This window comes from Empidonax traillii, unplaced genomic scaffold, assembly GCF_003031625.1.
Source record: "Empidonax traillii isolate 1590-97213 ecotype Southwest subspecies unplaced genomic scaffold, ASM303162v1 scaffold27:size3997909, whole genome shotgun sequence".
NCBI lineage: Eukaryota > Metazoa > Chordata > Aves > Passeriformes > Tyrannidae > Empidonax > Empidonax traillii.
Window position 1 is genome coordinate 3057958 of NW_020955220.1, and position 23995 is coordinate 3081952.

General features: G+C 36.8%; 1 protein-coding gene and 1 long non-coding RNA gene across 9 annotated transcripts in view; one reads left to right on the forward strand and one right to left on the reverse strand.

Annotated features, from left to right (window-relative positions):
* CPEB3 (cytoplasmic polyadenylation element binding protein 3) overlaps window positions 1-23995 on the reverse strand; it is an 85393-nt gene that overhangs the window by 10041 nt on the left and 51357 nt on the right. For 6 of the 8 annotated variants that reach the window (XM_027909135.1, XM_027909104.1, XM_027909152.1 and 3 more), the window contains exons 5-8: window positions 23672-23695; window positions 18911-19078; window positions 17032-17121; window positions 1124-1242 (exon numbers count right to left, since the gene is read on the reverse strand). In XM_027909135.1, coding sequence (XP_027764936.1) covers window positions 1124-1242; window positions 17032-17121; window positions 18911-19078; window positions 23672-23695 — 401 coding nt within the window. The remainder of the gene's footprint in view (window positions 1-1123; window positions 1243-17031; window positions 17122-18910; window positions 19079-23671; window positions 23696-23995) is intronic. The other 2 variants (XM_027909160.1, XM_027909113.1) reach the window with 1 other exon arrangement.
* Window positions 1160-17169, forward strand: LOC114071374. Its single transcript, XR_003574027.1, has 3 exons — window positions 1160-1252; window positions 15263-15324; window positions 17038-17169. It is a non-coding gene; the product is annotated as an uncharacterized LOC114071374 (long non-coding RNA).

The following is a 23995-nucleotide window of genomic DNA, read 5'->3' on the forward strand; positions in this document are numbered from 1 at the left end:
AGAAGGTGGACAATTCATTTACCGCCTCTAGAGGCCAGGCTTGAGTTAAATTTCATCATTGCAAACTCCTACCCTCATTAATTCCCTGCCCCTAATCGCCATTATAGTAAGAAATCTGTGAAAGGTCTTTCAGAACATTTTACCATCTATCTGCAATTACAGTTGCAGTTTGGGTTTCTGGCTTTCCTGAAATCACATCCAGTGATCCACAAATTTTAAAGCACTGATAGGAGTGGAGATAAAAATAATTTCAGTGCTTGGATACAAAATGGGGTTTGTACAATGTGTGAATGCCAGTTGATAAGAAATCTTCAGATTGTACAGAAAAAAAACCACTCAGAAGTTATTTACACAGAGCTGTTCATCAATCCTTTTTTTTTTTATTCGAGAAATCATGCGAGCCCGCTCCCTGTGCTGTAATCTTGGGTTGCTCATTCCTCTGTGCAAGATTTTCAAAAATGGTTTTAAAAGGCAGCACGTTTTTTATCTTATCTTACTAGTCTGTAGTTTTCATCTAATCTGTATATATCCATAGGCAAAAAAAAAATACTAACATTAAAAAATATTGGAGAAGTGAACAATAAGAACAGGTTACTGTATGTCTTCTATTCTGCTATAGCTGTCTGCAGTACTTGATTTTACCTTGCAGTTACTATAAGGTAAATGAGGCCTAAATTATAAATTGATTAGCTACTGCATGCATAAAAAACCAATAAATAAACACCCCAATGAAGTACAGAGGATATTTGATGCTTTCTGGATTTTAATTTGGCAGGGTTAAGTTTCTTCCCTTCGTCCCAAAAGGCTTTCTTTTCTCTCAAATAATACAGACAGAAAATTACAATTCCATTGTTTTACAGCTAACATTCTAAAAGGATGCATTCTCCTTTTGGATACCAGAAGTACCAAATATAAAAATTAACTGAACGTGGTATTTATCAGAAGAAAGCAAATGTTGAAGCCGTGTTATGCTGATACAGAAAGTCAAGTCAATATAAGAGCAAGGGTAGAAAGAGGAAGTGACAAGTAATTAACTGTAAGTATCTTTTTTATTTATTAACTGAAAAGAGTAACAGCAAACGTGCTAGCAACCAGCATAAGTGTCCTGGCATAAGCTACTTACTGGTTTATCCTTGATTGTGGGACTTGACACACATAGGTAAAGTTTCCCATCTTCTTCCAGACAGGCATCTATCAGAGCTTGTACAGAGCTTTCTTCCTGGAACAGCAGGAAGGCGTAACCTTGGAAAGGGTAAGGGCACAAGAAAGAAAAATAAGATATTAATTTCTAAAGCATTTTCTTTTTAAATAAACAAATGTAAGAAGTGGATAAGATCTACAAATTACAAGTAACTCGTTAAGGCTGTTACATTGTTTTCACAAATTAAATTCACCGAATATATCATACAGTACTGATTTCAAAATGGAGACAAGTGTTTGCTTCATATGAGGATGTTTATTTAATTAATTAATGATTTTGAGCAGTGAGAATATAAGCTGGTGAATAAGGGTTTCTTACTATCCAACAGCTGTACTGCAGCTATTTCTCAGTGGTATTTGCTGGTATCAGGGATTATCACATTACAAGGGAGGCACCAAATTTCTATTTACTATATACAATTAATAAATTCTAGAATAAAGGGCTAATTTTAGAAGAAAGTGGTCAGGTAAACAGAAAAACAGACTTTTATGCTCACATACCTCACTATGAAAAAAATGCTCCCCTAAAAACAATAAACCCGAGAGAGAAAAAGAACAACATGTTGTGTTTTATTATGAGTAAAGGACCTGCTGTTATTGTTCATATTTAAATAAGGCAGTTCAAAAGAAAGAAAAAAGTCCACTAAAATTGTTCATGCGATTCAGAATTTCAAGACTTTAAATGAGCCAGTAAAATTAAGTGTGTATAGCACTCTGCTCCTCTGACTGCAGCTGCCAAGAAAACCTTCTAGAGCTTTACTACATGTTGTTAAATTTGAATGAAGATTTGACCCAAGCAGCCTATGCTTCTGATAGTGAGAACTAACAGAGCCCCCCCTGCCCTGAGCAAAGGCAGGTAAGGACTGGCTGGTGACTGCAAGAGATGTGCCTGGTTGAGAGGATTTCCTGCAGAGTGTGCACTGCTCCTTTGCCCACCATCAGTACAACGCAGTTTTCTCGCTCACTGTGAACATGTTGGCTGTGATTGTTATAATCTGGCACTTGTGTGTCTTACAGAATACCTCTTTCAAAAAATCCTCAGCAACTGGAGGCAGCTGGAGCTTAGGCAGGGACTGCTAAATTTCCTCTGCCTAAGATTCTTGACACAAACTAAGCACATACATGATCATATTTACATATCAAACAAAGCCATACAAAGTCTGTTTGTTATTAATATAGTACTGACTTACCCTAATTTTTTACTGAGTATTGAGTGAAAACTGTTTGACATGTCCTTTTGAAATACTACACAACTCTGATTTATTAAAAAAAACACAATATAGACACCGAAAAAGTGTTCTCTTCTGTTGAGTTATCTACCAAACTACCTCTTACCCTAATGTCCCTACTCCTGTGTGACTTCTCAAAGAAAATTAAATTCTATGCAGCTGTTTGCTTTTAGAGGCAAAAAACCCCTTGCATTAACATCATTATAGCCCAGAACACATCTAGAAACACTGACTTGCCCAAGAAAACAAAACAGTTTGATCACCACTCTTGCTAGCAAACAAGGAGCTTGCATAGTTAGAGCTGGAGTAAATTAAAGATACCAGTTCCAACAAAAAGTGAAATACTTCTTGAGTAAAAACATCTGTTTCCTTTGCAGCAGACATATTTCTCTTAAAACAGTCCCTTAAAGATATAAACATGCTTCAACATCCCAGTTTTAGATTTTACAAAACTAATTGGAGTATGAAAATAATCCCCTTGCAATCACTATCACTTTTAGCTTCATTTTATTTTCCATCCATGCACTCGTTATATCTTCCTCACTCCATACCATCCCTTCTGATTACATGTAATAATTACAGCTTCATACAAAATTAACTTCATACAAATTAAAGTATCTTTAATTTAGCAGTTCTTTCAGCCTTATAAAATGCCCCAGTCAAAAACGTAGCCACTTGGAAAAGACTACCACGGCAACGATGACTCCAAAGCCAAATGATCTCCATTTAAGCCTCAGCCTAATTCTTGTTCTCTATTTTAGATAAATGCTTCAAGAGACAAATTCACAGTGTAGATCATTCCAATACTATGAAAAAACTAAGTAAGAATACATGTACATTTACGCATAATTTAAAAGAATGGTTGACAATACATTTAAATAGATGCAAACATTTAAGATTTATCTTCTGGCCACACCGTAAGTTTTGAACTCTAAAAGAGAGATTTTTGTCCATTTTGGACTTTTATAATCTTAAACAGATTGGAGTGTAATCTTTACAACCTTAGGAAGCTTGTTCAGGGTTTTCTGGGTCATAGTAAGAGGTTACATCGGTGGTAGCTGGAGTTGATTGTCACTTGGGGGTACAGTTAATGGTATGATCATAATTTCCCAAAACAGTTAAAAATTAACCAAATTAACCAAACAGATACTCCTATCTTCTCTAGACCTCTGTGACTAAAACATTCCCCTGCATGCTATGGGGTCCATGTGGGTCCACTTAAGACACAGGTAAGCAGTTCATTCTCTTAATCTAGAAAAGCAAGCAGGCTGGACTAGCATGATGTGATGTCCAGTATTACTTCAAAACTTGGTGACAGCACATCTATTCCAATGATTCAAGGACTTCTGCTACGTAAGATTAACAAAGATTACACCAAAATGAAAAATAAATAAAGAACAGAACTTCTGATAATATTAGGATCTCATAGAGGTTGATATGGTCAAGAAAGATACTTGTCAAAGTTAAAGGTATTTTTACTCATTTTCTAGAAGCACATAGGGATGCAAAAACCTTACATTCAGAAAGGTGCAGGTCCTTCTCATTAGCAGTTCTAGGCATTGCTATTACTGAAGAGTCGCCGTCTTCCTCACAATATCACCGCTTAGAGCTGCACTCTAAAGCAGGAGATGCACTTTGAACTCAGATTCCAGTATAAAAAAATTAAATTGGAAAATACCTATGCCAAAATTGACACTGCACAAAGAAGCATCTCACACTATGTGCAGTTTAATAATTAAATGACTTTTTTTGTATAGAAGCAAAGCATCATTTTTAATAACTTCATCCAAAATTTAAATTTAAACCAGCATGCCAATCTGTAAATTAACGGTGATTAATTCTCTTTTTTCTGTATTTAAATCTTAAGTTTGGCTATAAATTTATAAAACTCTAGGAGTATTTCTTCCTGAAGAGATTCTCAAAACTGTCTACTTCAGGCATTATATCCTGTCCTACAGTTTCTATTTCTATTCCTATTTCTGCTACACACAGTGAGACCTTAGCCTAATCCCCTCAAAGCTGTACTGCATGGCCAGCTCACTTCTAAAATTCAGAATGGTCAGTTACAAGGGCATCTAGATTTAAATGAAAATTCATTTTTAAAGACAGTAGGTGAGGTAGAATTAATAAGATGATCAACTTACAAACCAAAAATGTATTAATCCAAATAGTTAGAATTATTTAGCAGATGCTGGAAGTTGCTTCAGGTTCCCCAGCCTTGTGTGCTTCAGCACATTCTGCTATCTGTACTTCACATGTCATATCACTTAATGCACACACTGTTTCCCAAGAAGAAAGAGATTTGATGAATCTCAAAATTTTAATGCTCTACAGCAGAATTTTGGTAGCACACTGTGGTAGTACACTGCAGGCAAACTCCAGCACTGCTCCCTTCTTACCTTACCAGACATTCTAAAGGTTTGAGGGTTCAAGGGACTTCTCCTGACTCAGATTCCACAAAGTAAAACAGGCAAGATATTTGAGGCCTCAGAAAACAGCAAGCCACCTGACAACAGCTGAATATTCTATAAACACAGATAGACAGCTTCTTGGAAGAGCAGGAACAATCCAGCTCCTCTGCTGCGGGTACAACACATCACTTAGTGCTGACAATAAACACTGCACCTTGCCATACTCTGGGAAAAGGCAACAATGTATTTGATGTTAGAAAAGTCACTATAACTTTTTAAAGGGTACAGCAGAGGGAGGATGAGGAGAAAATTAATTTCCCTCTGTTCTGAAGCACAACCTGGGAGTTCCTCTACCTTGAGCTCCAGGATTCATTATTTTATGGAAAGAAGCACAAGAACTGAGCTCCTCTGTACATGTCCCATTCTGACATCTGAACAGTGACACAATTTTCATATGAAAGGATAATTTAGTCCAGTTGTTCTAATTTCACTTAACCTTGCTGAGAACAAACTGGAAAACCCGGCATATGCGCTGTGTCCCACATGCCTGAAACCAGGTTGTCACTTGAAATGCAAGATACACTTGGAACAAAACAGAATTGTTATAGTTTGGCAAATGTGTTTTTGCCAGCCTAGTTAGCCTGGAAAAATCTCTATTTCAATTAATATCAACATAGGCATATCTTCTCTAATGATGGGAACCTTTCTGTATTACTGAAAGTACAATTTATTGTAATAAGGCCTCAGTGACCTCTTCGAAAGAACTAGTTGGAAAGCTTATTAAGGTGCTTTTTCTGCCTCTTTTATAATAACAGATCTTGATATTCACCCTTTTATGTTAAAAACTGGCATGTTGGTACAAATTACAGGCAGCTAGCAGTGCATCATGCACGTGTTCTGCCCATTCCTCCTCAACATAATTAATTGAAAAGAACTACTCTGTTAGGGCAGAATGTGCATTATGTGTATTAGGCATATGAGAGAAAATAAACTTAGGGGCCCTGTAGACACCATTCAATTTAGCAAGACATAGTTGGTAGAGTTTATCAGAGAAGACTATTCTCTTGTCTAAAGCAAAGTATTTCTCAGATTATGCAACTTCATGCCTGTCACAGCTCACTAAGAAAAGACTGACTGCTCCTGAGAGCATTCATGCAAAAAAATATTAAAATAATAATAATAAAAAAGGCTTTTTTATATTTTTCTAAACCCAGTAACACGTTCTTTGTACAACTCCATTGTTGGGCACAGTTTGGTGGAGTAAAAGGAAATCACTGATTGTGTTTTGTAACCCATGGGAGAAGGAAGGAAAGACATTTGGTATACCAGGATTTTTATAAACCGAAAGGAGTGATTAATTATTAATGTCATGAGAGCGAAGGTTGTCTGAACAGTCTCTACCTATTTAGTAACAAAGGACTATTTCAGAAAGGTACTAATGGAGTAACTGCACAGATCTCTCACTTAATGAAGTCCAAAGTTGATTCTTCAATCAAGAGTTTTTCTTAGAAATTTCAGGTAACTGTGAATTAGTTCAATTTCATTGTAACAACTGAAGGGTATATTTTATGCTCAACCTGTGAATACTAGAAGTAATTTATAAGTTCTTTAAGTTCCTGGGTTTGAGAACAGCAAAATATAAATTGCTGTTCAAATACATCAGCCATGAGCTGCATCTTCCAGGACAAAGCCAGTATTTTGGCAGGCAAATATTAAACAGCCAACAGGGAAGGATTAACCTATTTCTGGCTCTTAGATTCCGGGCTCTTTTCAAATAAAGTAAAAAAATTAAATGAAGAATTATATATAAGGTCAAAGAGTATTTGAATATCCATGTCAGACATGTATGTATCATCTACTGATTTTATTTGTAACTGACCTCAAATCCATAATTCCCAAAACTCAGCCCATTTACAAAATCAGCTACAGAAATCGTATCCTAAGGGTCATGTGTTTTCAGCTTTTTAACTCTGAAATTGGATGTTCTTGGTTCTTAGAGGGAAGAGAACTTTCTCATTTCTTTCCATGCTGCACAGCCCATTGGAACAGTCTCTGGGTAGTCGATGTATCGATTTCATGTGCAAAAGGGAAGGACCAGTTATGCTGGAAAAAAATTAAACTACCTTTGAAGCACATTTCCTTTCATTCATGTAGACAGTGTCTTTTCTGATGTTTTTATAAACTTCAAGATTACAACAGAATCTACCATCAATCTAAGATTTCTCAGGAAAGTATTTCAATAGATATATCCACCTCATAACGCTATAAATAGATGGAATTAAAATGGCAAAGAAAATTAATGTTCTAGTCTCATGTCTTTGAGTTTATTTTTAGTTGGTTGAGATGGATGCCTCAAGAAAGTAGATTTAAATAGACCTAATTTTTTATGAAATATAGATTTTATCTTTTTTTTTTTTTTTTTTTTTTTTTAACTAGAGCTTTTAAAATAGTTTGGAATTGAATTGTGGTTGTATTTACTAGAACTCGTAGAATGAAGTTGTTTTAAAAGCCTGCAGCAAAGGAACATTTAGAAACAGTGTGAACCAAATTTCTAAATCAGTTAATGTGATGAGAAGGGTCATTGCTCAAAGTCACCTTAGTAATCTTATTAGAAGATGCTTTGAACATGAATAAAACACATTTCTAAATCCAAAGATGAAACGACTATTAAAAATGAAACTCATTTTTGAAAAATAAAAATCCGAGGTGTTGAAAAAACTGCAGACTTTCCTTTAAACATTGCAATGACATGACTGCATTTTCAAAAAACTTCAAAGGCTTTAAATACTTAAGAAACCTCAAAATAGAAAGGGCTGTAATCTCACTTAGCTACTGCAGAAGAGTGAAATTATGTATTAGTCAGGCCTGCAAAGATTAATTTCTTTTAGTCAGTCTAATTTTAAATGGCAGTGTTTGACCCTGTCAGCTGATTCCTTTCTCTGAAAAGCAAAAGGTGTATGAGGAACATGAACAGTTGAGCATCTTACAGTGAGTCTCCTATGTCTCCATGATTACATTTTTATGTGTTTTTCATGAGTACCAGACTAAGTCTGAGTGGTCTCATATGTAAGAAATTCCCCACATGCCACATTAAAGACAGTTATTGGGGTAGGGTTTGTTTGTTTTTAATTAAAGGTATGTATTCCATATCCTCAGTTACACTGGAAAATAATTGGATCCTGAATCTAAATAGCAAAGAAGCATAAATGTCAAATGGAAGACAGGATACATAACAAGAAAAGTCACCAAGCAAGCAGATCATATGGAAGAGCTGAATGAAAACTGAGGGTCTGTATCAGTAGCTTCTGTAAAATAAATTGCATGTCTTCATAAATTCCAGTTTTACCATTAAATAACTCACATCACGAGATCACCAAAAGAATTGAAACTAACATTTAACCCTTACTACTGATGATCTTACCATAACAGAAATAACAGAGAAAAGAGAAACCTTCCATTTTGTCAAATATTATAGAGAGTTTTTCCCCCAGACCATCAATTTAAGATGAAGAAAAAACCCAGTCCACCCACAGAACCTCTGTTTGCTGGACATGCATCATTTCTGGAAAGTGGGAGAGATGCCCCAATGTTTCCTCTGCACTCCTCAACAGAAAGGACAGCATTTCAATAGTGCTGTAGTAAATACTTGCAGCTTAAGATTTACAAAGTTCTTTCAGTTCCAAAACGTGTCAAGAAACAAAAAGGATTTTCCAGCCATCATTACTTCACTTTCACTTTCATTTATTGGTAAATAAAGCACCCCAAACCAGCACTATACACAAACCAACCCAGTTTGTAGTAAAAATACTCCCACCCACCTGTATTGAAAAGATGGAATAAATTACTTGGTTGGGGGTTTTTAACTAAAAGAATATTTTACAGGCATACATAAGCCTCTCTTTATCTGACATTTTACTTCTAAATGAGTGTAAAACATTGCAACAGCAAATTTATAGCGTTGTCTCCTCTTTCAAAGGTCACAGCCATTTTCAAACATCAGACTTCAGACTGCAACATGATCTATAGCAGCTATAAATCAGAATTAAAGGGTATAATAACATAAAAAAAGGCTATAACATACAATTTGGTTACTGTAGTTATAAAGAGTGGTCACATGAATTAATCATATGACAAAGATTAAATTTGTGATCAGGCAAAATCTATCTTTGTGAAGTTTACTGAGTCAGCAGCATGAAAAAAACAAGCATTTGCATTTGTAAATATAAAAACCCCAACTAAATTCAGAATTGAGGGGTTTAAATTTTGATTTTCAAAGGCAATATGCAATGGTGACTGCTCTGGGCAGAGCAGCTCATGGTCATCATCTGGAGGGGGTCAGTTCTGCTGCTGCTGCTTTTACTTTGAACAGATGGCTGAAGAGAGATCAGTTTCCAAGTCTGAACAAAACCTGTTACTCTTCCTTGTAAATAAACCAATTTTCAATTCTATTCCAAGCAACATTAACATCAAAAACTTCTAGAGAAATATAAACAGTCCGCTTGATTTCAGCTTCTATTTCAAGCACAGTATTAGCATGAAGTAAAATAAATTTTCAGAGGAAGAAAGCTCAGGTCCAAAAATCCAGGCTGCACTTTAGCTGAACTCAGTTATTTTCAATTAAATTTGATATTGGGTTTTATAATAAAAACGGTTTTCACTTTAAATTAAATGTTTCTCTTAAAATTTATTTTTAAAGAAGAGAGAAAGCATCACTTAGTAGAGCTGTGATACACAAAATACTTGGCACTGTTGTCAAGAGCCCCATTCAAAGTAAAGTACTTCAGTCAAAAAGAAAAGACATCCCACATCATTTACACAGAACAACCCAGTAACATATTTTCTGATTTTATTTGTATTATTCTAACTTTCCTGTGAACTGTAAGACATTTCTCAAGGGAGAATGCAGAGCTTCAGTACCAGGCTTTGGCTTTCCTTCTTTCAATCAAGTAATCAGCTGTGGTGCTGTTAATAACTGGTCTGAATGTTCACTCACATGTGGATTGTTTTCAGGTTCTGGTTTGTTCAAGTTTCTTGTCTTTGTCAATTATATGGAAAAGATAGAGCTTGAAAAACCTTCGTTAATAACACAAGGTTTTTTTCCAAAACTGGATTACTTATAATAGAACAACAAATTCCCCTCAAAACCATTAAAAAAAAAAAATCAAAACCATTTCTCAAGTAAAAGAATGGCACATCTGAAAAAAATAAATTACTGGCCTTACCAAATCCTCTAAAACATTATGTCTTTCACTGTACTAAATGAAGCTCCACAGCCTCCACTGGTATACAACAGAGTACTGGTTATAATATCTCAGTATAATCAGTCCTCATGTACATCGTAGGTCCCAAGCCCAGGTAGAATTTGCATGGTATCAAGTAGATAAAATCTGCCCACCACAGCACTGAGACAGCTGAGCAAGACACCAGCTCTGAGCTGCTCCAAGCTTTTGAGATCAAAGAGAGGCAGGTACACTGCCCTGGGCAGAGGCACCCACAGCATATCAGCACCTGACAGAATATTCCCATTGCCAGTCCTAACCTCTGATTTGAAAGAATGCAAGTATAATTTGGGATATTATCTTTGATAAATTTATGACGTATGTATTCTGATGATCTTGCACTAATCTTAGGTTACAGGGTCATTAGTTTAGGGGTAGAATTGTGTGCATCATTGGAGGGATCCTAGGAAGCGAATACATAATATTATAAATACAATGCCTGCAGGAATTTACAAAGAGAGCACAAGCTTCTAATGCATTGAATTATTACAACTGATCAGGCAGGCTGGAGTAGCTCACTTTCTGGATGACCATCAGGCACAGCAAATAAGCTGCAGTGCTAGTACAGAATCTGCCTCTTCACCATCACCCCCAACAACCTCTTGAACATATTTCAGTGATTTGAAAGAATAATTTGGTGCTTCATAAATTATTAGCAAAACAAGACATATCACAAGCTACTACCAAAGCACAAGATATTAAGTAGTCAATACCACTAAAGGACGGCTTTTCTCCTGGAGCCCATAATATTTACAATTCAGTTCATGTATTTCCGTTTGCAAAACAAAAGGTGACATTTAATAAAAATATTATTTGGGGTGGGTGTGCAATCCATGGTAAAATCTACTTAGCTTTAGAAGTGGTTAATGAGAATAAGACAAATATTTAACTAGTTCCATTTGACAAAAGTGGCCTGGTTACTTCTACAGATAAGCAAGGGAAAGCTTTTCCTGTACTTAGATATGTTCAAATTGTTGAAAAAGGGTTAATAAATGCTTGCTAAAAATTGTGGTTTCTTCAGGGATAAAAAAAATTTCTATAGCAACCCAGCAATTCTGAAAGTAAACAGCGTTTGTTGAAAGCAACATAAAAGCTGGAAGACAATAATCCTGCAACACTACTTTAGGATCAGGTTTTTTCTGCCTAGGCCTGGATGGCTCAGAAATAGTTTTGTATTTTACCTCACCAGGTTCTCCTTTACCCCTAGAAAAAGAAATTGCAAATGGCATCATTTTAGAGACAGAAATTCTCTTACATGAAGCAAGATCCTTGAATACTCCAGTAACTGGCAAAGCAGCCTCAAAGACAGACATTTAACAATCATTATCAGCACACCACCAAGAATCCTCAAACATTCAGGACAAGACAGGAAACAAAGTGAAGAGCTTTACAAAGTGTGGTTTAAACAAAAGTCATCCAAAACCTCAAAGAAAATTCTCTGCAAAACCAACCTTAAGTCACACAGCTACAAAAGAGCAGATCAGTTTGAACCACAGTTTGTTACCACACGTTTTGTGAACTGCACTGATTTTGGATGATGCTGCCCTGCTGTGGGAAGATACAGGGTTACATATTACACAAATCGCACACGTGGCCACAGATGTCAATGGGTAAACAACTGACACTGCACACGTGTGTGTTGGAACATACACAAACAACATCTAAAAAACATCACAGAATCCCAATTTACTATATAACAGTAAATACACTAGTGGATAAGGAATGACAGTTTCCATCCTAACAAATATTATGATCTCAGACTTCAGTTTGTAAAACACAAAAATTGTCTGGGCATTTCACTCTGGATTGTGGTGGTATGGAATTTGATCAGTTAAGCCAAAGCACTTAGCAGAATAGATTGCTTTATTTGGACAAACCAGAAACCTTCTTGTAAATATGACTGATGAAATTAGAAATAGGACTCCACACTTTCTCATTGTAACCCTTCATTCTTGTTCCTCTGGCAGAAACTACCATTGCCATTGCAGTGGCAATGGAATTAACCATGAAAATGGTCCCCATCCATGAAATCAAGATCAAAGGACAAAAGACTGCAACAACAGTGTTCCCATCTAAAAAGTACCTTAGAGATAATCAGACAGACTCACACTGTCTGTCCCCAACAGTTGTTTTAAATTAAAGCATGAGAACCACTTCATGTTACTTTGTGCAACTTTGCTTACACTATTTTCTTTTTCATGACATCCTGCTTATCCTTAGTGTCCCATATGGAGCAATAGGAACAAATGTGCTTAATTTTATCAAACAACAGAGCAACGAACTGAAAAACAGGGAAAACATAAAAGATCAGACTGCTGCATCCCACATCTAAATCAACTATAAAGTCAAAGCATTCCTCCCATTCCAAACCCATCCTATCTCCAAGCTCTGCCATGCTTCATTTTCTCACTCTAATTCTCATCTTTATCCAAACATTAGTCTTTCTAAATGGAAAAAAACAGAGGAAAACTTTTGCAGTAATGAGTTTTTAAAAAGTTGTCCTAAAGCTAGCAATCTGTTAAAAAAAAACCAACAAACCTAAAAGAGTGTTTTTGAAACAGTTGGCACCATCTGTTTAATAAAAAAAAGGAAAAAAATTACTGTAGTTAGCATAAGCGTTGCTTAACTCAGCAGACCAGCAAGTAGGTGAAAACCCTACCAATTTCTATTTAAATAAAACATGAATTATCTGGATTTTGCCAGGGATAAATAGACTGTGACACTGTAATGTGCAACTACTTCTGATAGTATTCTTTAATGCATATTTCTTTATTTCTCAACGTCTCATAGGCACTCAAAAAATACTTAGCCACAAACCACATTTAATTCCCAAACTCTGTGGTGAGAGCCAAGTAAACACATTACGAACTGGGCATCTGCTTACCCAAGACCAACACATGGCATTTATAATTTTGCCAGTTCCTTTACTAACATACCCAAACAGATGCCAAAGGAAGTAATCCAAAGACTTCTCAGGCAACGGGAATGAATTGGTCTTATTCAGAGGCAAAGCATTAAAAAATCACCTCATGCATGACACAAACATAAAACATGGTGCTAAGCTTTACAATGCATAGGAGGGGTAAAAAGAAATGTTAAGGCAACAATACAGATGCTCAGAATTAGAAACAGGAACCTCTTACACACATTGTCAGCTGTTACCAGCTTCTCTGGTCCAAGAGCACAAGTGGACTTTTTTGTCTCCCAGTGACAAAAGAGCTGGGTGCCACCAGTCCCTCTTCTCTCAGCAACCTAAATATTGAACTCGCTGGCAATCAATGCATCCTGTAAGGTGCGCTTGATCCATCAAATTATTTTGGTTTTGCTATTAAAATGACCAAAACTCAAATGCTGACAAAGCCAGACTGCTCTCCCAAACACACGCTCACAGTGTACTCCGTGACGCCAGGCAAGATTCTGTAAGCGTAACAAAAACACAGAACAGCTGGGAAAACAGGAAAATCTGGATAATACAGATAGCACTGATGTGCTTGAGAGGCATGTTGCAGACACATTTGTGTTGACCTGCCATCCCCCAAGGTCCAAAATGCTGCTGTTGACACTACCCTGAAATAAGCCTTGTGAAACTCACCATGCTGGAGATCCAGGTCAGCACATTTCACACACAAACATTTATGTCCATCAGGTCCAGCACTAAACCTGAGGTAGTGTGCCTAAGCAGACCTGTGGTGACACCATCCTGCCCAGCGTGCCAAATCTAGGAAAACCTTCTTTGTTCAAGCTCAGTGCAGCAGGAATGTTTCTGGACTCCAGCTAGTTCTGATGACAGCTTACATGCCACTGCACCTAAGCTAATCAACCATACCAACTAATAAATTAGCTAATAAGGCTTGCTGGAACTGACTACACATCTATGGCCTGACTTGCTCACTAAGCTAACCAGATAAAGCCCTCGGGGGAGCTGGTGGGTGGTGGTGGAGGTCACTAGACTGTAAGCAACATTTTAATCTTTTAGATTTCATGCCTGATCAGATTAGCCATGGCTAATGGTCCCTGCAGCCTTTTCTTCCTAGCCCTAAGAATATCAGAGTGCTCCTAATACAGGGTGACTACAGGGAATTCATATGTTGCATCAACAGAGTAAACATTCCAAAATTCAATAAATTAAACCAGTAAGTAGATAGTGGAAGTTTGTACTGATTTGCTCAGGACCGTAGACGATGTTACATCACCTCGATGAAGACAGAAAACCATGACGTGAAAGAGCTCCAGCATAAAACTTCACTGACTATGCTGACCTGTGGCATCAACTTCTGATGTTGTCTGCTCCAAATCTCTAAGTGAACGCTTACCAAAGTAAACAGACAAAAAAAATTGAACTTTGTTGTAAGTCCAGACATTGCCCAATGGTCTGACCCTGCATACACAGAGGAGCAGTGGAAAAGGCTATCCATCAAAAGGAAACTAAAGTCTGGCTGGAGGTGACGGCATACGTTCAGAAAGAGAAGGGCTCAATTTTACTGCCACTGGTACACATTCAGGTGGGTGGGAGAAGCCTTGAAGGTCAGGCTTTATTAATGTGTGAACAGAGATTAGCCTCTGCATCATCCCAACTGCATTCCAACAATCCATTTTTCCTGTCTTCTTTTGAGATTGCTAGCACACAAAACCCAACTCATTTTCTCCTCTGTAATTTCATTTATCCTTTTTTTTTGGACATATTTTCCATTTGAAAGACTCATATTCAAAATGTCAGAGTATTTAGAGATTAGCAATGCAACATGGAAGAGAAGACATCTAGAAAAATGAAGTGAGAAAACATTTGAATTCATGAGTACCTGACAGCTGAATAAGTCATGTCACTGAATCTTGCACTAAGCATAATTTCAAATATCTCTTTTCATTTCACTGTATTTTTAAAGGAATGTTTGATAATGCATCAATACAGCTTAAAATAATAATAAAAAAAGATACTTAAATGTTAGGTCTAAAGGAACTTCGAATTAAAAACAGCAGTGGAGACATTTTATTGTGGAACTTCAGTCAATGATTCCATAATAACTTTGAAAAATAAGTACTCTTTATTAAAAAAAAATGAGACCAAAAAGCTGTGAAAAAATTATAATACACATTCAAACTTTACCTTTTGACTCCTGGTAATAATATTCTGTCTTCTATGCAGATGCTGCCTCTATGGGATCACAGTAAATCAAGCACATTTGACCTACCGAGCTTAACATGACTGTAAGTGAACCTCACAGCCAGGAATGCAGGACTTCTGATGCTGCAGCCCTGATTGATAACTAAGAAGTCAGTTATAAATAAATCTGGAACAGTTGGGATTGACTGTTGTTTAGCACTTTCAGGCAGACTGGCAGGGGCTTTGAAAGCTGTTTCCTATATTAGAATCATGACAAAAATAGAAGTGAGGCCGCATTCCCTTGTCTTCTGCTAAAATAGATCTTACTCAAATACATTTTTACAAGTTTGACGGGGCATAACTAGCCCACAGTCAGATACAGAAAAAAATCAAAATTGGAAGTCCCATGTTGATCTACCATGAGTAGTTGCTTATTGAACTATTAAGAGCAAAAAAAGGATAAAAGGGGGGGAAAAAAGCGCAGCATACTAAGAGATATTAAGGACAAGGAGAAGCTGGCCTTGTTACATTTTTTTTTTTAACTCAGAAGTGAAAGTACAATCAGAATTCACCAGCCAAAAAGACCCTAAAGACCTTTAAAAATAACATAAAAAGGGAAAATCATACATTTTACCAACTGTCCTTAGGAATACATGATGGGGAGACTGAGGTTTGGGGTGTTTCGTTGATGGTTTTGGGATTATTTGTTTTGGGTTTAAATTCAAGAACAGATGTTGCATAATAACTACTGACAGCAAGGCTGAGTGGTGAGAATGGAACAGGAAAGAGGAAGCATGTATTGGTTTCTGTTCTGTTTTTAAGTGTCCCAAATACTGTTTACAGGGCAAGCATTTGTCACAGAGTTATCTCGCCTCCAGCAATTAAGCTTCCAAATAAATTAAGTTGGCTTTTATTTGTGTGTTTTTACAGTCAAAATCTATATATCAAAATATTGTAGGATTAGCTAGTTCACTGACTAAACGGGCTATTGTTCTGACAAAATAATCAGTGGCTTTAATGAGCAATTAACAGCTTTCAGGGTTAGTGAGAACAGAAAATATTAGCACGTACATAAGAAATTTTGTGTATAACTTCCTGCTACTGTTTCAGATCACGAGTGAACTCGCAAACGAAATGCAAGAAGCATGTGTGATTGAGAGTAGAATGTATACAGTATAATACAAAACCAGAGCAGCTTGATTTAGCCAAGTAACTCTCCCAAGCGGGTTTCCCATAAACTGTTCTCCCTCAACCAAACCAGGTCTGCATTATGTTTTGCTGACAGATATGAGATTGCTCCCCCTGCACACACTCTAAACCACCCTGAACCAAACCAGCTCCATCCTCAAATCCCGGTGTCCATGGTGCCTGATCCCAGCCTGCTCTCTCTCAGCAGAGCTCGTGCTTCAGTGCCCAGTGAGCCCTGACACAGCTTGTGGTTCCGCTCAGGATCACAGCTCCTTGAGTCAGAACACACACAGTGACTTCCAGCTTTTACTCCTGTGAGTTCTGCAACGTGCAAACTGCAACAGAATCAGCACTAGGAAATTTCTGCAACTTGCCTTCTGCCTAGGATAAATTATTGCATAATCCAAGGACTCGAGAGCTCCTGAAGAAGTTCACACAGATGAGCACATTTCAGTAACCAAACTGTGATTTTTTTTCCATCATGACAGTGGCTGAAAATATGCTTATTGAAAGACAGCAAATTCATCACAGAGTCAAATCTTTGCTTTGTAATGGATTGCTACAACGCAGACATAATTTCCTCTTACCAAAGAGCCTGCATAAATGTATTTTAAACTAATTACCTTTAGGTGGAAAATACGACTTGCTTTCAGCTTTGTGAGGCCAGTCCACCACAAGAGGTCCAAACCTACGAAAGCTGGCAGTGATCTCATCTACAAAAAACAAATGAGGCACCTTAGAGAGAATGTGAAGACTGACACAGCAAGGCAAACAGTCTCACTTAAAGCAAAACAAAACTTCCTGTTTTCTACACTCATTAAGAAGTGAAAACTGAAAAAATGTCCATAGAGGATGCCTAAATATTCTTTAATCTCTGTGCTGCTTAAAAAAGTAATTTTACATTCTACTAATGGAAGTTTGCAGCAGGATTAAATGCAAACATGATCTATCAGAAGTGAATATGCTTCAGCTGCGGTCTATTTCTAATTATAGCCACAAAGCAGGGTCAGATGCAGCCACATGGGGCTGACGGAGGAGCTCCGTGTCAGCACAGCCGCTCCTCCGGCCTGCCCTAGAAAGCAGGCGGCAGCAGGGCATCGGCTGCGGGGATTTCACCTTCCTCAGTCCCCTCAGGAAATCGGCCTTGAATTGCCAAGTTATTTCTTCGCTTTTTAAGCATCAATTTAGAAACCCCATGGAACACACATCACGAACTACCCTAAAACGACAATTTTGTTCTACATGCAAATGCTCCAGAAAGAAGTATTTAAAGTAATTTAAAAAAAAAAAAATATTGTTTTTTCTCTATGCCTTTTAAAATTTACTTTAAAGAAAGAATTAGTTTAAAATTATGTCTATTGTGATGCTAGATATATCAGAGCAACAAGCCATCTGGAGAAAACGGGATTTCCAATTTTTGGATTGCTGTTTGAGATGCATCCAGTTTCTCTGACCTTGTGAGTTGCACACCGGATTTTTCAAGCAACTAGAGACACAAAACACATATTGTATACCTGAGGTGCTGAAAAAAAAAGGGTTACTGAAGGAGAGCTCTCATGAAAGAGGGTGACAGCTCCCAGGTGGCCATGTTACTTCCTCACAAGACAGGCGGGGCATATATTTTGACTGAGTGACCCAGCAATATTCACATCAGTTGTACCTGTTGGCCCGCTTCTTCTCATAGCTGGAGATTCAGATTACCCAGCAGACCCTGTATCAACAGCCCTGCAACTCATGATGTGACATAGGAACCATATTTGAGTTGTTTGCAAATCATAGATTGGCAACTCATAGTATTTCTTTACTAAAACTGTACATGGTTTGGACTTCAGTGTAGTAGATCAGATTCAGATATCCCTCTCTCATAATAAGGCATCCCTATGTATGCCCATTGAAGCTGGATAGTGGTGGATTCCAGATATAATATAATATGAAAAATACACCGAAAACTGTCATGATTTTGGTTTGGGAGTAAAGGTTTGTGGGGCACACACAAGTGGAGCAGATATTGAGAAAAACCCTAACCACCTCTAATAAGCTGGCTCCTATTTTGTAACCATATTATTGCCCTACATTTGTCATCTGAGCCCTACATAAATTAAATTAAAGCCCAATGTATTTTGGAAAGAACTGTATTAACAAAGTCCTTAAAGTCAACCACATCCAAGAATAGGAAAAGACTACGGAGGAGAGACAGTAACCACTGAGTTCCCTTTTACAGCTTTCCCACTTTACAGCTGTGGGAAGACTTGCAGATTAAAAGACCTGCTATGCAGCCATTTCTCTCTCCCTCTCTTCTGATCTACAGTACAAATGCATGTCAAGTAAATTTGCAGGTGTTGCAGTTGATGGTAGTGTGTGTTTGTTTTAAATAATGTCACAAACACTAAAAGCAACACACCTGGGAAAATACATTTGTTTTTCATTAAAATCCGACCTTTGTTATAGTAATTATATGAAAGCCAATTCCTACACCTCACCAATGTAACTTATTCACGGTACCTTCATCAATGTCAGGAGGGAGACCTCCAACAAACACCTTTCTAGAATAGCGTTCCACTCTTTCACCGTTCTGACAGCGCGTTGGAGAGCTGAGACCCGACGATAAAGACTGATCCCCATGACTGTCGTCTAGGAAGCCATCTTCAAAAGGAAAGAGTGAAGACCGACCTGTAACAGATTTTGTAGCATCTACAGTTAACACTGTTTCCCAAAGAATTAAATATTTTAGAAAAAAAAAGTCAGCTCTTCCTTTTTTTACTGTAACAAAATTTGCATTAAAGGGCCCAGCTAAGTGGTCAAGTGTCCAAATGATGTTCATTAGTATTGCTTCTATTTTTCCAAAGGTGTGTTACTCTTACAAAACAATAAACCTAATTTAGCTTTAAACCAAACCCTTGCAAAAGGCTAGCAACAAAACCAACAAGCTATCTGATAAAATTGTGTGTCATCATTATAGAAAGAACCTTTGCAACATTTGCATTTCAAACCAATTCTTAAGAGATTTAAACCTCCCATAACAGATCTTCCAGGAATGATCTCAAGAGCAGATCCCTCAAGTCACTGCACACTTTGGAGAGCTTTACAGGGTCCTAACAACAAGGGCTGGAGCACATCCACCTCAAGGGAACAGAGGCCCACACTGAGTAGGGGCACAAACAGCAAAACAAACACGGAAAAACTTTGGATTGTGGATATTAAACACGTAAAAGAAACTTGGCTAACAAGAAAAAAATCTTGTTAAGTAAACCACAAAGAACTTGCACTTAAAGAAAAAAGTTGTTAGCTGGAACATCCTGTCAGACTGTTTGTTACTCAGTGTTAAAACATTCTTTCAGTGATGAATGAGCAAAATCAACATAAATGGCTGCTACTCAGCTTGTAAATCAAAAGTAAAGAATTCATCTGTGATCATCAGATGGCTTTAATTTGTTGCTACTTCTACAAAGGCATACACACATTATTTTAACAGATTTATTAACAGAGAAGATAAAAAAGTTCACTCTGCATATAAGCAACACTGTAGAACGTGCCAACTTCAGAATTTAATAATTCCCTATACCTGAGCTGAAAATTAAGTCCTGCAATATAAAGAGATGGGAACCCCACCTCAACTCTGAAAAGGCTAATTGTCCACTCATTTCATGGAGGATTGTTCCTAGGGATGGAATTATAATTAATAGATACAAACAGTTTATTAGGGGGGTGATTACAAATATAAATAACAGGGCACATAACTAAATTTAAAGGTAATGGATCACATAAAATTGACTCCCAGCAAGACCTAAGGATTAATACCACACTGGTAGTAACAGCACAGGGAAGTACAGAAATAAAAAGAGGGGTAAGGAAGAAAGTCAAGACAGAGGGACTCTAGTCAGAAAAACTTATACACTGAAAATACCAGTAATAGTCTCCAGTACTAAAGGACAGATTACAAAAAGAAGGAGTAATCCTACATATGGAAAACCAACGTAAAAAAAACAAACCAGGAAAGATATTCTGACTGACACAAAACACCAGCCTGAATTTTTTATGAACCACACACTAGAAAAGTCTTAATTAGAAAAAAATATATTGAATATTAAACATAGACAGAGATCACAGACACAAAAATCCAATGAACCAAAATTCCTACTGTACTTTTACACATCAACATTGTCATGGGTCTGTAAAAAACAGGGTAAATGCCACAATCAGAGGATTTAGATACTTCCCTTCAAAGTCTTGTCAGAAATGGTGGGTTTAGAGCATAACACAGGAAAGATTACTGATGCATATTCCATTAATGGACAAACAGGTCATGCACATGTATAAACATATGCATTTCAACATAAAAGAGAGCACATGCACGAGAGGAAAAAAATTAGGAATACTACAGTTGCGTAAAAATATCAAATCAAAAAACCCATAGAAAGGAAGGAAATTTGAAAATATATGTGAGAGACTGACATTACTAAGGAGATAAATAACCTTTTAATTCCTGTCCACCAACCTACCTTCTTGTGAAATGAAACAACCATGATCCATTAGTGGAAGGTGACATATCAAATTAATAAACACTAGAACAAGGTGTTCAACTAAAATACAGGCTTGCAGAGGTCACGCTGTGCTGAGTTCTGAAGGGAATAATAAAAATTCACAGCAGCTTAGAAATCAAGGTATCACCTCTTATGCTGGATGCTTGACAGTCTACAAGCACTGTACTCACCTTATAAAAATGCAAACGATGTTCTAAAACTTCATATTTAAGTCAAGGATAGAGTTAAATTTATGGAAAACATAGGGAATAGTAACGACTGTTCACTGTCTTGTCCAGTAAGGGAAAAAGTAACGTGTATTGAACACAATCAGTACATGGCAAGGCTGGAAGTAAGGCAAACTCTGGAACCCCTTGCCAGAGGCTTTTTGGGATCTTGAAAAGTTTATGTAGGCTCAGAAAAGGGAACGAGTAAGAACAGGAGAAAAACACATTCTAAAGCAATAAATATTGAGACATCACCTCATGAAACCCCCTGGGGCAAATTTCTGTGAGAACATTATGGGAAAGCATCACTACCTGCACTATTTTTTTAATATACTCCTGTACCCCTCCCCAGGCATCTCTAAGTTGTCAGTGTAGCAAAACAGTTTGGGCTGATTTCCCATAGCTATCCTTACATCTGTACCTGAAAAACTGGTTGTAAACGTTAAAAACAAGGTACCATAAACATGACTCAACAGCCCTAACATAACACCTACAAAGAAATGCTCTCCTCTTTACTCAAAGAAAACAGAGGGTCAAGTATAGAACTGATATTTTATGGCAGGTTCCCAAAAAATGTCTGACAAAACCTCTTCTCGCTGAATTTGCTTAGTCACAAAACAGAATCAAACACTAATTAAAATACCCAAATATAACAAACATGAAATGAGTCCCTGCACAGACTTGTCTCTGATTACTCTGCATACTATCACAATACAAATGGTGAAAACAATAATAGAGAGGGATATATGGGAATATTTGATAACCAACACAACATTTTAAACAGATTATCATAGAATTTTATGCTTCTAAAAGTTAAGAAAGCTCAATAACAACATTATAAAAGTCAAGGTAATGATAAAGCATAAACATCACAGACTTCAATACTGCATGAATGAGTGTTAATGACAAGACATACACACACAAATCTACTTGTTAGTAGAGAAAAGCCTGCATTTCACACAGGAAACAAGTTTGTAGAGTGAAGAATGCTTTCTGGTAGAGCGGAAAAAAAAATTTCTGACAGTCCAGCACATTCAGAACTTGTTTGCCCTGTTTTGTCATCACTACCATTTTCATAAAACATCCTACATTGCATTCATCACAATTACTGCCACGTTATTATATTTGGCTTCTACAAATAAATGTGAGTTGCAAGTAGTTTGTGGTGTCCTACTGATTCCTACCTCCTTTCCTACTTTGGTGTCACTTGATCAATCTGGAAACACTTTCCACAATCTTAAAATGAAATCAAATAGTGTTCACATGCATAGAGAGTATACAAGATTATATACTCCACATACGTCCCAATTTTTTTCAGTACCATGAGAGGCCTGAAAAAGTATCAGGATGCCTTCGACATCTATTAACAGTAGCCCAGTCTCTGGAGGTGGGGAATTATGAGAAGGTAAGTTTGTGAGAAAAACTGGAATCTTTTGGTTTTGTTTTAGCTATCAAAAAAAACAAGAAAACCAGTCAAGTTTGAACAAAATCACCTGAAGACTTTATTACCAACTGTGTTAGTACAGCCTCTGCAGTCTACTGCCTGAATCCTCAGTGCAAATGATAAGTTCCTTTGGACACTACTGGCCTGTGTGAGGGCTCTGTCTGTCTCCAGCTTCTCACAAATGTGATGCAAATTCTACACTTTGAAAAGGAAGCACTGTCACCTACATAGCTGTCAGAGAACATTACAGAAAAGAAGATAAAATTAAGTTTAATGCTAAAGTACCCCAAGCAGATGGCACTGCCTAACTCTGATTGTTAAAAGCTGCAATTTTCACTGTTATTTCTCAATAAAACCAGTCTGTGTAAGCTACAGCACAGTACAGGAATGTAAGCTGCATTAGAGCTTTCTTGGTAGTCAGCAAACTTGCTACTGTCCTTGCTCATTAATCTCTCAGAATAAACTGGTATGCAGCACTGTACATTTGTAAAATGCTTTCAGTTTGCTTTAATTTTTTAAGGGTTTTCTCTGATGAAATACAGCTAAAATGTGCTCAAATACTGTCTCTGTTATCAACATTCGGTGTTGAGCAAAGTTATTGGTATTGGTATTCACACATGTTCTACCTGAGGCAATTGAATGTAATAATCAAGTGTAATATTCAGTGAAAGCCGTTTCAAACAAAAGGCAATTTTGAAATGTTCAATGCAGTGGTTAAACATTGCACTTCTACAAAAAAACCAAACACCAAACATAAATGAAGTCTCCTTTTTTTTTTTTTGATGTTACACATTGCAAGTCATAAATATATATCATGAAAGACTCTTTACATCCAGTCATCCTCCAGTTCACAGTAACAGCAACACACTTGAAATTACCAGCTCAAAATCATCACTGCTTTAAGATGCTACAAAAGGGAGCTGTTTTGCAAATGAAGAACATGGGATGGGATTGGTTTATATGAAGCAATTGATCAACAGAAGGTTAAAATCAGTAACATCTTATAGTAAGAAAAATAAATATTTAATTCTCCCACTATTCAGCAAACAAAACATTTAGTAAATACTTTTACCTCTTCTCCGCCCATAGCTCCTGGCTGCATGTAAACACAGAAGAAAATTGTCGGTACAACTGGCATTAGATTTAGCTCCAAAAGCAATGAAAATGTAGCTTCTACCTCTTCTATTTTTCCCCTCCCACCATAAAGAAGGAAAAAACATTCAAAAAGTGCAAGATGAAATTCAAACAACCCAAGACAAGAGAAAAAAATTGAAAGATAATACAGCCAGGATAAAAAAAAAAAAAAAAAAAAAAAAAAAAAAAAAAAAAAAAAAAAAAAAAAAAAAAAAAAAAAAAAAAAAAAAAAAAAAAAAAAAAAAAAAAAAAAAAAAAAAAA